Raw genomic sequence first — 16,095 nt, 5'->3', positions numbered from 1 at the left:
GTGCTGAGATTGGCATGATGCTGCCCTTCTGAAGCCACTGGGTTGGGTCTGTCGTCATGATCTTATCTGTCTTAGGACAGTTCCTCAAAATGAACTGAAGAGCGTAAACCACATCAAACAGCGAGCAGAATAAGAAAGAGAAAGAGAGAGATAGAGAGAGAGTGTCTGTGTGTGTGTGTGGGAGAGATGTGAGCCCACCAAAAGCTTAAGCCTCCAGTGTGCTGTGCAGATAAGATTCATTAGATAGGTTGGTAAATGCAAGAGAGAGGCAAAGCGAGGCAGACACGGAGAGAGAGAGAGATTGAGCTTGCTGCTGCTCCAGCATTTGTTGACACAGATTTACAATGAGTCTCCCACTGCTTCACGCATTACAGTAACACGCCATGTCAATAGCTCTCTGGGCTTGAAAAGCAGCCGTGCCAAAGATGTCTGGGAGTGATGCCCTTCCCCTGATAACCAAAGTGTGGCTCATAAGTCAGGAAGTGGAGAATAAGGAGGGGTAGGAGAGGGGAAAAAGATTTTTTGTCTTTTTGTTTCTCTTTTTTCTTATTAATAAATCCCCACCCACTCTTTTCTCTCAATCTCTTCTCAAGCATCTTTTCATTAGTTTTCTCTTTTCTGTCACTTCTCTAAGATCCTTTTCCTCCCCCCTCTTCCATCTCTTAGTCTCTTACTCCTCTCTCCCTCTGTTTCTCTTTATCTCTTGGACGCCCTGCTACAGGCTCAGTAGGACAGGATTTAGGCATTAGCTCAATCCCCCTATCTACTCCCCCTCATGATTGCACACTGTTTCTGTCACCCACATATCCTAGTCTACTGCACGAGTCTTGCAGGACTCAGAGTCTCTTATACAAATACTGGTAGAGAGCTTATACTGCACAAGACATAATCAACTAAACAGACAAGCATTGGTGTGAGAGGGAGTGACAGTATCTGTGCGAAGAGTTGGGACAGTGATAAGCAAACTGAGAGGTGGAGGGTGAGATTTTTATATGGTGTTTTGAGTTAATCAGACTCTACAAAAGTATTAAAGAGTTTGATGAGAACCAGCACACTCATACCATGCAACTCTGCTGAGTCATGGGGCGCCACAAATGAGGTAGTTTTGATGTGTGACATTCACCTTCATGAAATCTTGATGAGAGCTGAGTTCTGCTGTCTGTATAATGAGGGCTGTAGCAGTCAGACAGCTGGCCAACCACTTCAGCTAGTAAAGCTATGATAATAGAGGGTTGGAAAGCATTTGGTAGATGGACTTCAGGCTGTCTGGGCGGCAGTTAGTGTTTTGGGGAAAGAGATAAACAGGAACTTGGATGGCATCAGACAACAGAAGGTCTAATGGTCTTAATCAGAGATGTTGTAGTGGTACTAGTAGTAATGGTACTACAGATCGCACATGCTTGTGAGTTAGCTGCGGCCTCATTGCTAATTGGTGTATTACAAGGAGCATTCAGTGTAACAGATGGATATCAACAGTTTTGTTCCAAAAGGAGCTATTCAGCCTTTGGAAAAAGTAGCACTTGTGCAAAACAACCACAAAGCAAAAACTAATTGCACTTTCTAAACAAGACCATGCATTGTTTCCACTGAATGACAATACTCACCTTTACAGAATGCAATCTCTCTGCTTCAGGAAATCATAAATCATAAGTTTATGGGGTTTTTCTTATTCGAAATGGATAGAGCATTATGGAGAACTTTTCTCTCACATACAAATGTGATACTGACTAGCTGAGGTCTGCAGGTGTCTCTCAGTCCATGTCAGCGCCTCAAGCTCTAAATCCTCTTGGTTCTGATAGGAATCCCAAAGCTTATAGTGGCTGCCATCTCCTCAGCACTGACTGATGCTTCTTATCAGGACCACCACACTGCTGCCGCCAGCACATTTTCACATATGGGTAAATTATAAATCACTTGCACAAACATTATCCCACATGCATTCAAGCGCATATATATACCTGTAACATAGATTCAATACATACACAGGGCAGGGCTGCTATAGCATGAGTACATTTAATTCAAAAGTGCACTAATGACCCTGTCAGAAATGCACCTGCACATACCCACTTGTATATTTCACCAGATCATGAATTTCAGAAAATGCACAACTCCACCTGAGGTGTGAAGGAGATACTAATATCTTCAATATAGTATATAGAAAATATACAACAGCTTATTTTATCTTTTGATTCAGTATATTTCTTGCAACTAATGCATGTTAGTAGCTGGAGAAAAGCTTTGCTGGAACTGTTGATTAATTAGTTAGCTGACAAAAACTTAACAGTTTTGATAATGACCTGTCTTATATCAAGCAACAATTGATTTCCAGTTTCTTAAATGTGAGGATTTGTTGTTTTGCTCAGCATATCTTTAGGTTGTGGACTGTTGTTTGTTGTTAGGAAAAAAGACTAATCCATTTAAAAACGTCACCTTATGACAGATAAATCAATAACAAAAATAATGCAGTACGCAGAACTCCGAAATAATCTCTCTCCATATATACAGCCTGCATTAAATGTGTGAAGATAATGAAGAAAAGGAAGGAGAACAGATGTATATTTAAGCCTGGTCATTCTCTACCTTTGTCTAGTTTCAGCTTCAATACCCCACATATATGTCATATGAAGAGTCTACACAGGGGAATTACTGACATGCAGATTACGCTGAGTATAGTGCACTTTCTGGCTATAAATGCAGAAGTCCTAGTATTTGTTTATTAGAAAGACTCTTAAACAATGTTAATGTTAAGACTCTTAACATTGTCAGAGTGTTTTATTATCAACTTAAAAATGTGCATTGTTATGTTGAGAAATGCATTGTGATGATATTATTCACTACACAATAATGTTGTCACATTTTCATGTAAAAGTGATGAGATTCTTTTTGTATCCAGTTAAATGTACAATATTAAGAAGTTGTTCATTACTAGCTTGAGTAAGCCTTTTAAATTTGATCTTTATTTGTAATTTTATTGTTAATGAACAATTATTGTGACTGCAATGAAGCACTTCATAACTGTAAATCATTCCACCATGCCTCTAGCTCCCTCTCTCTCTCTCTTACTGCCTCTCACTGTAACTCTCTCTCCCCTACTATCTCTTGTGTCCCTCTTACTGTATACAGTTCAGATTTATTAGCTGAAGCTGGAGCCCCTGGACAGTTACCACTCAGCACTCCCTCAGATCAATAATTGGAAATATTAATTATATCAGCATAGATGGCCCAGTCAGAAGGGGGCTGTTTATGCTCCTGTTACTGAGCAGCGCAGCAATATGAGCTTTGATGGCCCGCTAATACGTATTAATGATCCCAGGACAAACATTACTCTATATTAAATCTAAAAGTGAAAGTCAGAAGGCACTACACATAGTGAATGACTATTACAGTTTTTTTTTATTGCAAGCACTGTAAGTAAGTGCTGTTGCGTAACTGTTGTGAAAAGACTTTTACTACTGAGATATGAGCTTCTGTAAAACCAGGACAAGATTTACTGCAATTTTATCTCCGTTTACTGCGTTCCTGTGTATTGGAGGTTCATCTTTTTGGATAATGTGAAAGTTAAAGACCAGCAAAGTTTGGGGCTTGGAATTGCACCAGGTCTTTGAAATTCTTTCCAAAGCAGTATTATTGTCTTGCTACTGGCCCTCTCTCTGGAGTTTAAGCAGTGTGGATTCTGGGACTCTATACTGCTCCATCCTGCTAAAGTCTACTAGTCATGAACTCATTAGTGTCATAGATAGTGCCAAAAGTAGACTCTAAATCCTCCCCACTACTAACAGGCCAAGTCCTGACTACAGTTCCTTGACTATCTCAGTGTAATTTGAAATAAGACATTGGAATGTCTTTTGTGGTCGGAGCCCAGGGCCTTTAGTCCTTTTTGTGGCTAATAATAGTTTTAGTAAAAAGAGGTTTGCTATCCAGCCAGGCCAAACTTTACCAGAATAGTGGAGATACTCTAAAATAAAATCAGATAAATGGTACATCCGTGGGGTGTTCATATATTGCTCCAGTGTGCTCATGTTTAGGTGGATCATTTTGTAGCCAGTTTCAGTCAAGAATGACAGACGATCAGTTTTAAAGACTAGCAAACAAAAAGCAGAAACAAACCAATGAACAATGTGTGTGTATTCCAGGCCTATTACACACTACATTATGCACTGTAGGCCTTGAGGTTTCTATCTCACCCTACATATAAAACAGCAGCATACTATGGCTAAGAGCTTTAATTCGAATGACTGAAGGCTCAACTGGGCAGATGAGGTGGCTCAAGAAAAGCATATGGAACTATAAATTTGCCAAAGCCCTCAGAGCAGCACAGCTTGTTGAGTGAGGAAACGACAAAGACAGGGGCCTCGTACTAGGAAAACACAAAACATATTTTATACTAAGGAGGAAAATGAAGAGCAGTAACTAATTTAAAAAGTTGCGAGGCCACTAAGATGTTGTGAATCATCAGATAAGCTAGTTTATTCACAGTATTGAAAACATTCAGCCCATATTCAATTACCGGTAAACCTGGTTATGATCCTAATGAAAAGAAATAAAAATGTCTCTAGTGTCCTTAGGAAAGTGCCCCCTATGCCCATGTATACATGGACATGAGTGGCTGTTTTCTTCAACATAGTATCTATAGCATTTTTCAGCCTGTCACCAACGAGTAAAGCACAGACTTGTCAAATGAGTCTTTCTATTTTGCTTGACCTCACATTCCCCCCATGGCTTTCTGGAAGACAAAAAAAACTAAAGAAAAAACACATTCAACAGCATACTACACTTTACAAATTGCTGATGTATACAATGTATGATTTTTAGGGCTGAAACATGAAAAAAAAAAAAACACTGTCTTTTAAGAAAGTGTCTTCATTTGACGACATCTGTGTTTTCCTCATGGGTATTCAAATGCAAATAATGCAGAAACAACAAATATTTGGATTGGACACATTATTTCTCTGATTTTCACTGAATATCACAATTGGATTGAAAACATCCCTACCTTTCATATTTTGAAAAATGCATTTATATTTTATCAACACCAGTTATTTCATGCTGGGTTTGGAGAACCTTGTTCAATACATCACGGTATTTAAGTCACATATACACCTTGAGGTAGATAAACATGATTAGGAAACAGAATATCAGACTAGTCCAATAAAAGTTTCTCTCTCTGTAACTGTTTTCATTTTCATCATTTGGTCAACTAATAATTAATGTCCTGCAAAATGCAGCACTTTTTTAGCTGCGTTGCGATAGGGAGGCAGGTGGTTGATTTGTAAATATAGTATTTGTAGAGAGCAGTTGTGCTGTGTCTTTTTTAGTGTGTGTTTGAAAGTGAAATGCAGGAGGGTGGAGCCAGAGCTGTAGAAACGCCACTCAACACAAGAAGCAATCTTATCTAGGAGTTGCAGGCTCTCTCCCTTGCTTTCTCTCTGTATGTACTGTATCTTTCTTACCCCTCTCTCTATCTCTTGTTGTCGTTTTCCACAATCTCTCCCTCTTTGCTCTTCTGCTTCCCAACTGGCTCACCTAACCACTGCCATAACGAAAAACATCCCGACTGAAACGTGTGTTATTTGTAGAGAAAGCAGCATCACTCAGGTCCCTGTGGGTGTGTCGAGAAGCTATTAGCTCCAGCCCACAAAGGACATAGTAAAAACATACCCTGCAGTATCTGAAGTTAATGAATGGTTTCCATGGTTACAGCAGCGCTTGATAAATTTTACTTAAAAGTCACCGTGCCTGTGCATGTGTGACCATGAATACAGTACAAGTGTGCTTTGTAGCATGCATTTAATTTCTGCTGGAATCACATGATTTTCTTCATGTATTTAAGGGAAATAAAACAAACTGAGAGCCGTCAGTAGTGACTGCTCAGGACCATAATGCATTGCTGTCAGGCAAATAAATAGACCATTAAGCTGGCATGTCGGAGGCTGAACAGTAACTAGCTTTAGAGAGAGCTGCCTCCCACACACTGGCATCCCGTAGAGACGGCTGAGATCATAGCTTGGTAAAGGAGCCTCAGCCGCAGATTTGGCCTCCTCCATCGTGCATGTAAAAACAAAAATTAGCTGGCAGGATGGAAGCATCTTTTGTCCGTTTGACATGTCAAAGGCAAATTCAAAGATTTCCTGTGTTGTGAAGGAGCAGAGGATTTAAAGTTAACTGTGAATTTGTCTTGCGGATGATTTTTTTCTCCTCCATTTGGAGGTGCTTCTGTCTCAGAGGTTTCTTTGAACACGTGTGCGATAGCGTTGCGGTTGATTCTGTAATCTATCCGTACATGCTGTGGAGCAGTGTGCCCTGTGGCTTGGCATTAGCATACTGTTGGGTTACTTTGCTCATGTTGTACAAGAAAAAGAAAGCACTTGTAGATGGAGGAGGAGAAGGGTGGGGAGCGAGCCAAGAAACAAGTAGCTAAAACCTCAACCTTCACAAGCATAATATCCTCCCTGTTTTCCTACAAAGACTTAGCCGCTGCTAGTTATTATTTACGATGGGTAAATTTATGGAATAATTTCAGTGAAGGAAGGTTACTCAGTTCCTCAAGGTGAAAATGGATACGTTTAGCACTTAATGAATCGGGCCTGGGCCTCTCCCCCATATATCAGCATGTTATTAAGACATTTTAAAATCCCATTATGGTGTTTCTCCTTGAACATGTCATGCTTTTATTGGACTGCCCTGTCTTTAAATCTGACCTTTTCAGCCCTGCTCTGGAATTGAACTGAAAAAAAAGATACATGGCAAGACAATGGAACAAAATATACATATGAAAGTATAAAAACATCAGTGCTGAATGGTTCAGTGACTGGGATTACAGTTTGACTGGGATGTCAGGTAATGGCATATAGTTTCAAGCAATAAAAATATGCTTAAATAGCAGCTACAAATGGGTTACTGTAAATAGCTGAGTCTGGTCTAAGAGGTTGCTTTTATGTTCCAGTAATCTTGTTATAAGTGTGTGCTACATTTGGCTCCAGATGTATTAAAATGTGTGTTTTGTTATTATTAAATCTATTTGTTTTTGGCTGAATCAAAGGGGGAGGGTCACTGGCACCAATTTGTCAACATGAATGATCTTGTAAGCATTATGTACAGTTATAGTACATATATGTATATTATGTGCTTGTGTAGGAGGGTATATATATTCAATATGTGTGCTAATATGTGACTAGGATGCATGTGTTTAGTAAAAAAAAAAAATGGTGCTGCAGCTGTAAAAAACAGATTGCAAATCACAGCTGCACCTTTCAGACTTTTTCCTCCAAACAAATCGGGCCCAAGTCTGGTAAAATTGTTCAGCTTGAACAACAATAATGAAAAAAGAAGGAGGTAAAATTGGGGAAGGAGGAGAGCGTGACACAAAAACTGTGATGACAGAGGCATCTAATCCAGGCAATGCCATTCTTATCAGGGTCCAGTGGATTAGAGGGAGCCTCCTAACCAGAGAATCCTTCCCCGCCAGACACTCTCCACAGCCCAAGGGCCTGGATCAATAGGCCTGCATTGATCTCTCTCCTCCTGTGGCTGGATTCACTTTTATTAGGACTGCCTCTGCGTTTCTCACTTAGACACACATATTCACCCCTTCAACCTCTCCATGCACCTGCCATGAAAAACCACAAAAATATAAATGCAGGCACACACACACACGCACACACACACGCACGCACACACTTTTATGTGTGACCGAGAGAGCTAAGGTTGTTTTGTTTACACTGAATAACAGGCAGCAGAAACACTATAGTGACAAGTCAGCTTAGCTGCATGATGGCGTTTTGATTTCCTCTCCAGCCAAGGAACTTTGATCAGTATCGCACAGCAGCTATTAGTATGGGAGAGAGGGCCCTGACACCTTTGGTTTGTTGCCTCTTGTTGTATCAACGACAGCCCGAGTCGCCAGCACTAACTTCTCTGTTGCCCTTTCTTCTCTCTCCTCCAGATGACTCGCCCCATCCAGGTGAAACCAGCTGACAGCGAGAGCCGTGGAGGTAGTTGTCTTCTTTTCTTCATCATTTATTCATCTCCCCTTTTCATCTGTCTTATCTAGGCTTATTCTTTTCATTCTTTCCTTCTGATCTCATCTGTTCCACCGCTCTCAATGCAATGTCTTGCTCTCTCTCTTTTTTTTAATCTTTCTTCCAAATCTTTTTCGTTCTTATTTTGCTGGATTTACATATGTAATTGTTGCAATTTGATCATTGCAAAGAAAGTTTAACAAATAACCTAAACGAAACTGAGTCTGAATGTATATTAAACACATTATGTGACGTCTAACGCAAAGAGGTTTCTGCATGTCTCTCAGCTTTTGGAAGTTAGTAACAAATTTTAGTGGAAACTAAATTACTTATTGTAGCATTTTTAAAAATTTGTCACTGGTTCAAATCCACTGGCTTTATGGAATAATCTCTCTCTTTTCTCCTCATCCTGCCTGTGCCCTTGTACTCTTTGTAATTGATTAAAAAGTCTGTGTTATTGAAAGGATGTAGGGCTCTGATGGGCTTTCCTGCTGTCGCTCTCCCTTTTCTTGTTTCCTATGCCAAGTACATTATCATTGCACTGTAAATTAGATGGTGTTTGGGCTCAATTCTGGAGCCATAGACACGCAAAGCCCACACTGCTTGATCTGTGTGCATTTGAAACGCAAGAGTAAATGGTATAGAGGGAGGGAAAAATGGAGCAGGAGCACGTACAGCTTGCCAAACAATCAATAAATTTGCAGGGTTCTTGCCAAGATCCTCATTACTTGGCCTTAATTCTGTTGTCTTTGATCTCTTCCATTTTTGGAGGCTTTCATTTACTCACTGCCTATCTGCATATATGTTAATGAGATGAGGAGGCATCCTTCAAGTCAATGGCAGAGACAATGAACCTCGCTGTTATTTTTTGGTGTGCATCTCATGTGTCACCCCATAACAAAGCAAGTGCCTTTTTGTTATTTAAAGGAGGAAGGCTGTTTTCAGCCTTTCTCATCCTGGTAGAGGGAGAGACAGATAGAGATTTGGAAGTGAAAAATGGGCAGAGAGAGAAAATGCATAAATGATGCCAACTGCATCCAGCTGCTGTGCTGCACTTCTGAGGCTTTACCTAAAAACCTCTGCCTGTTTTGGGTGAATTAGGATGGCTGGCCACTTGGCTGCCTGTCAAATACACACAATCTTCAAAGGACAGCATAACCCCTTGAGATGGATGGAGGAAAGGCCAATAAAGATCACTGTCAGTCGCCCTTTCTTTCTTTCTTTCTTTCTTTCTTTCTTTCTTTCTTTCTTTCTTTCTTTCTTTCTTTCTTTCTTTCTCCCTCTTCCCAACCATTCATTCAGAGCTTTAGAGGAGTGGTAAGACAAGCAGAAGGGTCTTGTGCTGCCAAGATTGATGTCTCCTATAGCTCCATTGATTTTGCCATTGTAGTGCTGTGTGTCCACATTAACAATGACACTCAGCTGTCTCTTTACTTGGTTGTGAGTGGCCAGTTTGAGCTCCCAGGGCACTTTGGTCAGTATGGGGTCCTCTTATTGGCCAGCCATGGGGACCCCGCTGAGGAACAAATGAGTGCTGGAACAGGCCTGAGAGTTGCACATCATCTTAAATGAACAGGTCAGACTGGCGCCGCAGGGACAATCAAACACTAGTGTGACTTTAACGGGTTAGGAAGTAGAAATGTAAGGGGTAGATGGGGAATGAATCTGATGTTCTTTTTTTTTTTAGATCTCCTACTCTCCTATGCTTCTAATCTGCTGGCCTTAATTCTTTTTGTGTATTCTGTGATAATCACTGGCAAAGATAATTTTGGTTTTCTCCATATCTGGTTCCTTCAGCTGCTCTTCCTACTGTTCGCTGATGGACTGTGCTGCTGATGCTCCTCCATGGCCTACTTAGACAAGCCTTTGCTTCTTATTTGCTGTAAAAGCCTGAAGAGGATTCCATTTCATTACTCTCCTTATTTCACACTGTCAAAACTGTCAAGATGAAATTTTTGTTATTTTGACTCTTATTAGCTTGCTGTTGCCAGATTCCAGATCAATAAGTTCAGGACTATAACTGCAGCATGATGTAAAGGAGCTGGAAGAGCGGAGGAAAAAAAAAATTAATTAACCTCACAGAGGGAGGGACACCAGGGACAGACCTAGTTCTCAGTCCTTCTCTCTCAGGGGCCACTTTTAGTCCAATAGGGGGCATATATTCCTCAGTGCGCACAGTCACCGTACAACACACAGTCATACTAATTAGTCCCTTAATCTCATTATGGGTAGGACAGTTCAGATCACCTGTGCCAGGTGGGCCATCCATTAGGGAAAGATCTGGTACTATGGTTTTATGCCTGCTGGACCTCCACTCCTCCAGGAGCAACTCTCTGCTGTTATTAAGACCAGACAGCCACAGACCAGACCACTGTGCCATCCCTGGTTGCTGCTGCAGTAAAAAATGAAGCAGCCTATAGTCATCAAACAGGAAGACAGTAGAACATATTCCTCCAACTAATTCTTCTAAATATTTGATGACTCTTGGACATTTGAGCAAAACTGAGCAGTTTTCCAGTGGAGATCTTCATAACTTTTACGGTGTTGGACACTAAGAACAAACTGGTAAAAATGAGAGTACATCCAGCCACTAGGTAGCTTCACTGAGGCCATACAAGCAAACTACCTTGCCTATAGAAATTAACAGGAAATATATGGTAGAGTAAATCCATTCAACCACTCTGTCAGCGCCTGCTGCTGCCTCGCAAAGACACACTGTGAAATGAATATTAATGGCCAATCACCTACCTAATCTAGCAGAACAGCAGCCGTTACACATTGAGCCACCAGCACCATGAATGTCTCCGTCACCGATGACGCAGACCATTCTGGGATGTTGGAGTTAGGGAAAAGAGGCGCAGTGTGGAGGCAGCAGGGACTTGTCTTGCATTTTCTCATCACAGGTCTCTGATTTTCCATCACATGTGGCACAGACTGCTGCTGATATTTTATTTGTGAAGGGCTGTTCAGTGCCTCCTTAGAGAGCTTGGCATCCTTACACAGGATAAATCAGCTTTAACCTCTTTGATTTCATCCTAAACCCTTTACTAGCAGCTCCCTCCATAGCAGTCCACCATTACTTACTGGCACTGCTTGTTTCCTGTTTTTTGAAGGCTGTCCTTTTATTTGATTTCCACTTTTGTACCATCTTTTATTTAGTTCATCTTAAAAAATATGTCGTGCTCGCAGGCTAAATTGTTTTTCTGTGCATTTTTCTCTTACTTCATGGCTCCTCTCATTTCCCAGCTTAACCCATTGTTAAAGTTTTGAGCTCAGAGATTGTCCAGAAAGCAGAGAGAAGCAGGCTAGATGTCAGCTGGGGCTCTGTTGGTGTTACAGCAGGCCTGCCTGGCACAGCTAGAGCTACAGCCCACTGAGGAGGCCTGGATTAGAAACAGGCTCTGGCATTATCAAGGCAGGCCTGCCGCCCACGCGCACACCCACACAGAGAGGACAAACGGGCAAACACATACATACCCATAAGGCTCTGACACACACACTCCCTCTCTCTCTCTCGCTTTCTCTCATGCAAACACACATATACGCAGTGGGAAATTGGATGTACATGATAATAGGAACACGTGTGTACACAGAGGGCCACGTTCAGTATATGTTAGATATTTACACACGCATGTACACATATGCTAGAAGGAATGGGTCAATTTTCTTTTCAGGAGCTGTGTTTCATGTTGCGGGCCAACCAGCAGCGTTGCATTGTGTTTGTGTGTTTACTCCAACTGAAGGACAATGAGAAGGTTTGCTCCAGTTCACTGAGATGTGACGGAACAAAGAGAGAGAGAGGAGGAGATTGAGAGAGAGACAGAGAGAAAGGCAATAAGTTAAATGGAGAGAGAGGGCAAAAAAAAGAAAGCGAAAGAAAGAAAGATTGGGAATCTAGATTGAGAGAACAGAGCTACATGCTCTGTTGCTGTTCTGTGCTCAGTTTTTGATGATGAATTTATCTGGCGTAAAAGACAACAGAGTGGTCCATGTATTAAACATCAGTGGCGTTCTCCTTTTCTTACTAGAGAGACGAGCTCCCATGTCAGAGCAGCTCAGTAATGAACCGAGCACGAAGGCCTCTAAGCTCCACTGATCCCCTTTCGAAAGGAGAGGAGGAATGTAGGAGAGAGGGGTAGTTAGAGGGAAAGGAATGAGGGGAGTCAAGATGGATGGTGAGAGTAGAGAGGTGAAAGAAGGAAATTTGTTCTGATACACTAAAAGTGGGAGACAGAGGGAGAGAAGTGCAAAATAAACAGAGAAAAGTGTGGATAAACCAGCGAGAGGGAGGGGCAGCAGGGGCAAAGAAAAAAGCTGAACAGTATATCTTCTCCCTTTGGAAAGAAGAAAACTATAGATTACTAGTCGCAATGTGCTTGGCTGGGCATAAATGGAGAGATCTTGAAATAGTAGGTAGCATGTTCAGAGGCTGTGCGGATCAGGGTGAGCTAATCCAATGGTAAGGCCAGCTGTGGGTCACACATTCAGAGCTCACACTCCTTGTCCAAATCCTCTCCGGTGCTCTTACACAAACAATACTGAAACACAGGCCTTTGCTGTCCCAGAGTTCAGTCAGCTAACTCCACCAAGCCGGCCGGGGATGTTCAGGTCACTCTGCCTGTAAGCTCTTAAATTTACCCTCACATCAGCACAAACCAGTTTGTTATTTTGAAGTGGAGGGGAGGGGTGGGGTGAATTGGGTTTATGGAAGACTGACAAGAGGAGAGAAAGCAGGAGAGCAACAGACAAACACAGGGAGAGAAAGAGATGATGAAATCATTTCTATAGGGACGTGCTTTGCTCCTGAGGGTCAGATTGTGCTGAGGCTGTAGCAGTTATGCAGACTCAGTGGAAGAAGTAGATCACAACAATTCGCTAATACTCTGGGTAGGTGGAGATCAATTAGCCTTATCTAACAAACTACTGATGATAATACCAGTGCAAAACTTGCTGACACTGCAAAGAACAGGAAGAGCATGCAGAGTGATGATGTAATGAATTCAGCTAGTTGAAAGATGCAGTATTTCTGCAAACACAGTGTCTTTTTCCAACAAAATACACTATTGTTGCAACTTCTTTGGTACACTCAGTCTGCACATACACATACAGTACAAAGGCAGCAGCAACTTACACAGGGTAGACAAAATAACAAACACCTTATATTATAGCACTTTCAACATTGCAAACTCAAAAAGAACTGAAAATAAAATTTGGACATAGTATATTGGTCATTGTTGCATGATTTTGTAAATTTTTAAGTGTTGCAGTTATTGCATCTGCTCCTATACTCCTCTGTGAATATGCACACATACATAAATTCAGGTGAATACACAGTCATCCTCATCCTCTCCCCCTTTTTTTTATTTTTATTGAAAAAAAAAAAAAATGCACTCATCCACTCCGTCCTTCGCTCGTTGCAATGGTCTCGTAGCGTAGGCGGATCAGCAAAGGTTACTGTTGAACACAGAACGGAAAGGTCAGAAATCATGTTTAGTTTTCCTGGGGCCGGGAGGTAATTCCAGCCAGCAGATTGTGTTCAGACGAGCAAGCAGGCAGGGCAGGCCAGTGGTGGAGATGCTCATGCAGAAGGAAGCGAGGCGGGGATGGGGACAAGGTTATCCAGTCAGCCACTGCCTCTCAGCCCCTCCGCTGTCACCCTTAATAACACCCTCTCCCTTATCACCGCAACAATCACCTTGAGAAACAAACTTGTCTTCTTTCAGAGAGGGACGGAGATGGGGAAGAGACGGCCCCTGTATGCATCTGGTCTGCCATTCTCATTACAGCACCTCAACCTCTCTTTGGGGACAGACAGACTACAGATCAATTTAGTGCTCAATTCTCTACACTTTATAATTCATTCTCTCTCTCTCTCTCTCTTTCTATCTCTCTCTCTCTCTCTTTGTTCCCCTGTGTTCTCATGCTGATTTTCTTTGTACCCTTTAAACACATCAAAACATGTAATTGTCCAAATTGCTCTGACAGTGACGAGTACTAAGGTCTGTACCACATAAATGTGGCACTTTAATGTTTGAATTGTCAGTTTTTGAGGCATAATCTTATATCTCAGTATGACTAAAAAGAGAATAAACCATTATATTATTGATACTAGGTATTTTGACAAAGACTTAATTGTTTTGTTGTAACAAAGTGGGCCATTATTAGCATTTTGAGTTGTCTTTAAATGTGATTCTTCAATTTATGCAACATAGTCTTTAGTATGGTACTGTACTGTACAGTAGTCAGAGTCACATTTCCCTGTTGTGCATGATTGACGGATTGCAAGTAATACTCTCGCAACGCTGTTGCACACTGCATAGTATCTTCCAGTCATGGTGCAAGTTAGATTAGCAAAAAGGCTTTCTATGCTAACCTATTTAGAATGTATACAGTTACATGGAGAGAGCTGACCTTTTTAAGACTTGCCTTATTTACATTTTGGTTTGTGAGCCTTTTTCATTTTATTGGCCATTTCATTTCCATTCACTTCGAATAACCTGTGTGCAGTGCATTAGGGGAAAAACAGCTTCTGTAACAGCACATTTTATTCTACGTCTTCCTTTCTCACTCCTTAACTTGAATTTTGTAAATATAGGATTTCAATAAATAAAATATAGGATTTAAACAAGTGTTGACACAGAATATTCAACATGCTATTAATTGTGCAAATTATCATAAAATGTGTGCAGTTCTTTTATTATTGACATCTCTGTTAGAAGTTGACGGTGACCTGCTGATGAGAAATCTTCTGGTGTATGTATCCACACACAAGAAGCAGATAATGGCAATGACAAGCCCCTACTTGATAAACTAGTGTGGTGTGGATTTTTGTTGTGTGTGTGTGTGTGTGTGTGTGTGTGTGTGTGTGTGTGTGTGTGTGTGTGTGTGCTCTCTGTGGACTTGGTGCTCTGTGATTGCAGTGGAGCTGTAGAGGCCAGACGAAGGCTCTGATTGGAGGACATAGTCTATGCAACCTCTGCCAAATCACTGCAATCACCCGTTTGCTCCCTCTCTCTGCTTTAATGACACCACTTCATAAGGAACCAGGCTCATCAAGCAACCCACCACACACACATATGCACAGTGAGGTCAGGTGCGGCAGATCGGGCGGGGCACGGCAGGCCTCAGAACAGGGAGAGGAGGTCCACCAGCAGATGGAAGGAGATTAAAGCAGACTGGAGACACATGCAGACAAGCAAATTAACACACACCACACACTCACTCCTAGAAACAAGTTGGACAAGGGTAATGGTTTGCAGTATTGGGTTTCTGAAGTCTGTATTTACAGCATACAACAGATGAATAATTATTCATATAGATAATTGAATGTTAGTGAGGTATTTTTCACGGGGTTTGAACATTTTCAGACCAACAATAGTCTTTAGATTCTGCCCTCCTCTCTTCACTGTCTGGTCTCTTCCCAGCACTGAATTCTGTGCCCTAATTCTGTGGGACCTTTGATCCTTACACTCCATGTGGAACAAAAAATGTCCTGTTTGTTCACTGAGAGAGGCCAAATACTATTAGGATATTTGGTTTGTACAAAAACTGACAATGCTCTGCAACAATCGCCGGCACATTTGAATACACACGAACATGCTCAGCAGGCTCTAATAATCTGATATGCATTGGTGAGCACAAGGCAAACTGAAGTTTACAGTTGTTAGTTGTTGAGAGCTAATAGCTGTTTGTACCTAATGATAAGCTTTGAGGTATTTGCAAGGTGTGACTGTGTTTACACATTGACATTGTTTTTCAGTGTGTTTAATAAGAAGAGAAATCTTGTTCCTTTTTCAAATGTGTTTTTCAGGTTGTTCGTTTGTTCATCCCATTCTCGTAAATGCGCTATCTCAGGAACGCCATAAGGGAGTTTCTTCAAATTTGGTACAGATGTTCACTTGGTCACTGTGATCTCACAAAACAATTTTTTTGGCCATAACTCCAGAATTCATATGCTAATTATGACACAATTTAACACTAATAGGATAAAATTATGATGTGAGGACATTTTACATCCAATTGGTCAAAGGTCAAAGGTTATTCAACGCTGTAACTCAGGAACAGAAGGGGAAGTTGT

General features: G+C 41.3%; 1 protein-coding gene across 13 annotated transcripts in view; it reads left to right on the top strand.

Moving 5' to 3' along the window:
- Nucleotides 1–16,095, top strand: part of celf5a (cugbp, Elav-like family member 5a) — a 180,403-nt gene that overhangs the window by 88,501 nt on the left and 75,807 nt on the right. For all 13 annotated transcript variants that reach the window (XM_071487508.1, XM_071487503.1, XM_071487504.1 and 10 more), the window contains exon 3: nt 7,943–7,991. In XM_071487508.1, the coding sequence (XP_071343609.1) occupies nt 7,943–7,991 (49 nt within the window). The remainder of the gene's footprint in view (nt 1–7,942; nt 7,992–16,095) is intronic.

The sequence above is a fragment of the Trachinotus anak genome, unplaced genomic scaffold (assembly GCF_046630095.1).
Source record: "Trachinotus anak isolate AG129_WGS33_773 ecotype Australia unplaced genomic scaffold, CSIRO_AGI_Tana_v1 ptg000010l, whole genome shotgun sequence".
Lineage (NCBI taxonomy): Eukaryota > Metazoa > Chordata > Actinopteri > Carangiformes > Carangidae > Trachinotus > Trachinotus anak.
This window is presented reverse-complemented; position numbering and strand designations above follow the sequence as displayed.